This window comes from Sardina pilchardus, chromosome 12 (assembly GCF_963854185.1).
Source record: "Sardina pilchardus chromosome 12, fSarPil1.1, whole genome shotgun sequence".
NCBI classification, from domain to species: Eukaryota; Metazoa; Chordata; class Actinopteri; order Clupeiformes; family Clupeidae; genus Sardina; species Sardina pilchardus.
In genome coordinates, this window is record NC_085005.1 from 26,512,260 (window position 1) to 26,517,730 (window position 5,471).

The following is a 5,471-nucleotide window of genomic DNA, read 5'->3' on the forward strand; positions in this document are numbered from 1 at the left end:
GCACTATGAATAGCATCGCCATCCCCTCCTAACAATTAGCTTCCCGGGGTGTACATTTAACTCACATGACTGGATATACTGTAACACTGTGGCACAGTAAATGTGTCGGCATCGGCCGAAATCACCAATGGCGCGCCTTTAAGCCGATGACGTAACGGGGGCGGGTCGGAAACAGGTTAGTGGTGTGCGCGAAGAGCCCTCTGTGAAAGACAGTCAGCTCCTGCACTGGAGAACGGCGAGTGTGTGTGTGTGTGGCTGACCTCGCACTGAATGGACTAGATTCACAGCCACGTAAGTAGCACACCACGGAGATGATGTCTTGCTGAAAGAAGGGATAGGCCTGACGAAGCCGGCCGTCCCTTTCTCTCCGAGCAGCTAAATCGTCGCCCGTTCGAGCGTTTGGTCGGATTTACCCAAATTCGCCGCAGAAGACATCGGCTGCCAGGCATAACAAAGGGCTGGTAATCGGGACGATTTTTCTGGCCATATTTGGTCGATGGTCCCTGCAGCTGCACGGATATGATCTGTGGAACCAGGCCCGTGCATGCACACAGAGCATTCTCTCAGGACATCTGAACCACTAACCGGTTAGCTAGTTAGCCGGAGCCCCCAAGGCTCCATTCTCGCTGGCTATCCAAGTTAGCATTCTCCTGGTATTCGATGAGCCCTCATTTGGAAATCTAGCATTTCCCCGTAATGCATCCTGAGTAAAAATTGTTAGCCTTGTAGCTAATAATGTTCAACGGTTTTGCACTTGCCTTTATGGTGTAGCATCTTTACAGTGTCTACCTAGTGTCTTGCAACATTTAATGTTAAATCTAATGGTCGGTTTGTCTACATCAATGTTATAATCATCCAATGAAGCACTGCACCTTGAAGGTTGCCTTCTCACTTAAACTAAAGCAACTTTCCTTATCGCAGTGGATACGCTGTATTTTCTAATCATAGATGTCGTTTATGGTTTTATACGCAAGGTCTTCATAGCTAGGCACGGTATCTTTTTTGTCAAATTTTGGCAGCATTTGAAGTGGAACCCGTCGCCTTTGTCTAATCTCTTATCTGGCTACGTAAGTAGCCTGTCATTTTTGTATTGCAGCGATATTCGTGCCCCTCAAATTTAGTGTCAATAAATTATTTTTGGGGCTTTGAATCGACGCAGCATTCGATTCGGCACATTCTATATTGTCCTTAAATTGTGGTGAATGATTGCCGTCTGTCTCTGATTCGACCTCCCTTCCCGGTGGAATTCCCTTGCACAATCGAAGATCCCCCCGCTTCCTCTGGAAATATCTCCGCCTATCCCCATGAACATACAGAGGTCAAATCCCATTAACATTTCACGTTATGGGAGGTCACGGCACAAAACGCACGACTTTGAGGAGTTAACTTGCCTGAGGACTACAGAATCGAATCAGAGTTTCAGTCCTAATTTGGGATCACCGAGTCCTCCGGAGACTCCGGATTCCTCTCATTGCATTTCTTGCATCGGGAATTACCTCTTGTTGGAGCCACTAGCGGGAGACCACGTTTTCAGGGCCGCCCACCTTCACACTGGCGAGGAGCTCGTCTGTAAGGTAAGAGCACCCGACAGCGCAAAGGTATTCCCTGCCTTTCACAAATGATAGACTCAGATGCGCGTCCTCGACGTAGCTAGTTGAATGTGTGAACGGGAAGGGGAGCACAGTCTGTTCTTTCATGTTTAAACGTTAGAGCTCTTCTGCAAATAATATTTTATGCATATACCAAGACAAATGACGACTAAACAAGCATGCACCAGGCGTCAGTTTGTTCATTCTAACCTTCTGAAACGAACTAGTTCGCATCATGTGGCGCATTCCGCAGTAGATTCACGGTTGGAAACGTGAACCCTTGGGCCAGAGGTCACATAATACCCCCGTCCCTTTATTATCTTTTACGCAATGCAAGGCAGGAGGACCTGTCCTTGCCCGGCGTTGGAATATGGCTATGTAATCGAGAGCATCTGGGTAATGGAAAAACATCGGCCATCGCCGTGACAACAAGCGTGGTATGCGCCTGCCTGTGATGTCGGTCGGGTTTCATGAGTTAACATTGACAAAGGGGAGGGTAACAGTAGCCCTCTTTAAACTTTTGGCCCAATCCTTGATTTTGCTTCCTCTTTTGTAATCTTCCTAGCGTCGGGTTCATGCAAGCGTCACGGCAATTTATCCTCGCTGTGTGTTTGGCAGGAAGAGCCTTTAAGCCAGAAAAAAATGAATGGAAACACCATTGTGGTTATGGACGTGCAGGCGCTCCAAACTCACCCACTCTGGCTCCGTCTCACTCGCACTTAAACATCACTGCACACACACACACACACACACACAATCATACACACACACACACACACAATCATAGACACACACACACACACACACACACAATCATACACACACACACACACACACACACACACACACACACAATCATACACACAATCATACACACACACACACAATCACACATACACACAATCATACACACACACACACACACACACACACACACACATACACGCACACACACAGCCTTCACATAAGACACACACATCACTGACGTTAAAACGCGTTCTGCTGATCCGTTAAGGAAGTTACCCTTATTAGACTATAAACGCTAGCTGCATGGCTGTGGCAGGCCGGCCTGTTTTTGAACGTATCCGTGTAGGTCACTCCGTTATCAGTCGGTCCCGTACAGTGCTCGGCACACGAGGAAGTGGCGCTGAGGTCACATGGCACCACTGATCTGGGCACAGAAGCAGCGGGGTGGCTATTTCCTGCTGGCGCATTGATAAGAGCGTGGCCTTTTAGTCCGCGTCGCCACGGCGCTATAAATATCTCGGCAGCACCCGGCTTTAAACGCCTGTTACTAAGCAACATCAAAGATCAATGTGTTTTTTTTTTCTCTCTCTCTCTTTTTGTGTTGGGGGGGGGGGGGGGAGGGCGGTGAAAGTTAGCTGTAGTCGAGCGTATAGGAGACTTGTGCACGCTGCAGGAGGCTGGAAGTCCTGATTTCTGCCTTCCTCAGTGCATCACTAATGTGGGTTCACTTCAGGAGTTTTGGTTCATCTCTCCAGCCCAATGCAGAGTTGGAGGGGCTGGCCTATTTCAAGCCTCTTTGACTAGTAAGCCAATTCTAGCTGCGGGGGCTCCCAATGGGGACAGCCAGTGTGTGTGTGTGTGTGCTTTTCTGCATCAGTCAGTCAAGTGTGGCCTGCTTCTAACCTAAATGCCTCCTTCTGCCCTACTCTGCCTCTTCCTCTCTTCTCCTCTCCTCCGATCTTCCCTTTCCTCTCATCTCCTTCTCTTCTGTCTCTTCCCCAATCAATCCTCTCTTCTCCTTTCTGTCTCCTTGTATCTCTTTCTTTTCCTCCCCTCTCTCTTCAACCCTCATATCCCTCTCTTCTCCCCTCCTGTCTCCTCTCTCTCTCTCTCCCTCTCTCTCTCTCTCTCTCTCTCTCTCTCTCTCTCTCTCTCCCTCTCCCTCTCCCTCTCCCTCTCCCTCTCCCTCTCTCTCTCTCTCTCTCTCTCTCTCTCTCTCTCTCTCTCTCTCTCCCTCTCCCTCTCCCTCTCCCTCTCCCTCTCCCTCTCCCTCTCCCTCTCCCTCTCCCTCTCTCTCTCTCTCTCTCTCTCTACCCCTCTCTCTCTCCCTCTCCCCCTCCCTCTCCGTAGGTGTTTGATATCCGGCGCTACCAGGAGTCGCTGGCGGCCTACTTCGCCCTGGGCGCGCACCAGCACATCAACCAGATCGTGGAGATCCTGCTGGGCGAGACGCGCGCCTACGTCTTCTTCGAGCGCAGCCATGGCGACATGCACTCGTTCGTGCGCAGCTGCAAGCGGCTGCGGGAGGAGGAGGCCGCGCGGCTCTTCCGGCAGATCGCCGCCGCCGTCGCCCACTGCCACGAGCACGGCCTGGTGCTGCGCGACCTCAAGCTCAGGAAGTTCGTCTTCAAGAACGAGGAGAGGTACGTACGGCCACGCTCGTGTGTGTCTGTGTGTGTCTGTGTGTGTCTGTGTGTGTCTGTGTGTGTGTCTGTGTGTGTGTCTGTGTGTGTGTCTGTGTGTGTGTCTGTGTGTGTGTCTGTGTGTGTGTGGTGTGTGTGGTGTGTGTGGTGTGTGTGGTGTGTGTGGTGTGTGTGGTGTGTGTCGTGTGTGTCTGTGTGTGTCTGTGTGTGTCTGTGTGTGTCTGTGTGTGTCTGTGTGTCTCTGTGTGTCTCTGTGTGTGTCTGCCTCTCATTCAGCGGTTATACGTCCTCCCTCGCTCCTCGGACCTTGATCCTCACTGATCTACATAAAGAAAGATAGAAGAAGGGAAAGACTATCCCATTGTTGCTGCCCCATCATTCTTTATGTAGATCAGTGAGGATCGAGGCCCGAGGAGCAAGGGAGGATGTATAAACGCTGAATGAGAGGCACCTAGTGTGTGTGTGTGTGTGTGTGTGTGTGTGAGAGAGAGGTTCACGGCATTGCAACGACCCCAGGCTCGAAGAAAACCTACAAGAATGAGGAGAGGCTTTGTGTGTATGTTTGCGTGCGTGCGTGCATGCATGCATGCATATATGTTTGCGTGTGTGTGTGTGTGCATTGCATACATGTGTGTTTACATGCAGATGAGCATATAGAGTACCACAGCATAGTATTCAGAGCTGTATGTTTCTGCCTGTATGGAAGATCAAGGTCATCGTAGTGGGAGGAGGGGAGGGGAGGGGGAGGGGTGGTGCAGCTCTTCCTCTCTTTACTCTCCTCCATGACTGAGCTGTTTCCTCCTCCTATTGCAGAATGGACTAGAGTGCTCCTGTGGCTGTCTGATGCTAAAGGGGGATGGGCTAGACCTGTGGGTCGACCTGGAGCTCCTAGGTTGGGATGAGCTCCCTGATGTGTCGCAGACCAGGAGGTCCTGCAGCTTTCCTAATGTATGGTTGCCCTGGAGGTCCTGCAGATGTCCTAATGTATGGTTGCCCTGGAGGTCCTGTGGCTGTCCTAATGTATGGTAGCCTTGGAGGTCCTGTAGCTGTCCTAATGTATTTTAGCCCAGGAGGTCCTGCAGATGTCCTAATGTATTTTAGCCCAGGAGGTCCTGTAGCTGTCCTAATGTATGGTAGCCCAGGAGGTCCTGCAGCTGTCCTATAGCTGTCCTAATGTATGGTAGCCCAGGAGGTCCTGTAGTAGCTGTCCTAATGTATGGTAGCCCAGGAGGTCCTGTGGCTGTCCTAATGTATGGTAGCTCTGGAGGTCCTGTAGCTGTCCTATTGTATGGTAGCCTTGGAGGTCCTGCAGCTGTCCTAATGTATGGTAGCCGTGGAGGTCCTGTAGCTGTGAGGGTTGGGATGGGCTCCCTCCTAGAGTGATTATGTGTTGCTGATGCGGTGTTTAGATGCACAGTACAGTACAGTACGGGTCACTGGGATGAGGAAGTAGCCGTCCTGTCCTGTAGCCGAGCGGACACAGCGACTCTTC

At 50.9% G+C, this 5,471-nt stretch overlaps 1 protein-coding gene across 1 annotated transcript in view; it reads left to right on the forward strand.

Annotated features, from left to right (window-relative positions):
- Positions 1–201: 201 nt before the first annotated feature.
- The window catches only part of trib2 (tribbles pseudokinase 2), a 12,234-nt gene continuing 6,964 nt past the window's right edge, over positions 202–5,471 (forward strand). Inside the window, exons 1-2 of the mRNA XM_062550671.1 lie at positions 202–1,574; positions 3,687–3,979. Coding sequence (XP_062406655.1) covers positions 1,305–1,574; positions 3,687–3,979 — 563 coding nt within the window. The 5' untranslated portion in view covers positions 202–1,304. The remainder of the gene's footprint in view (positions 1,575–3,686; positions 3,980–5,471) is intronic.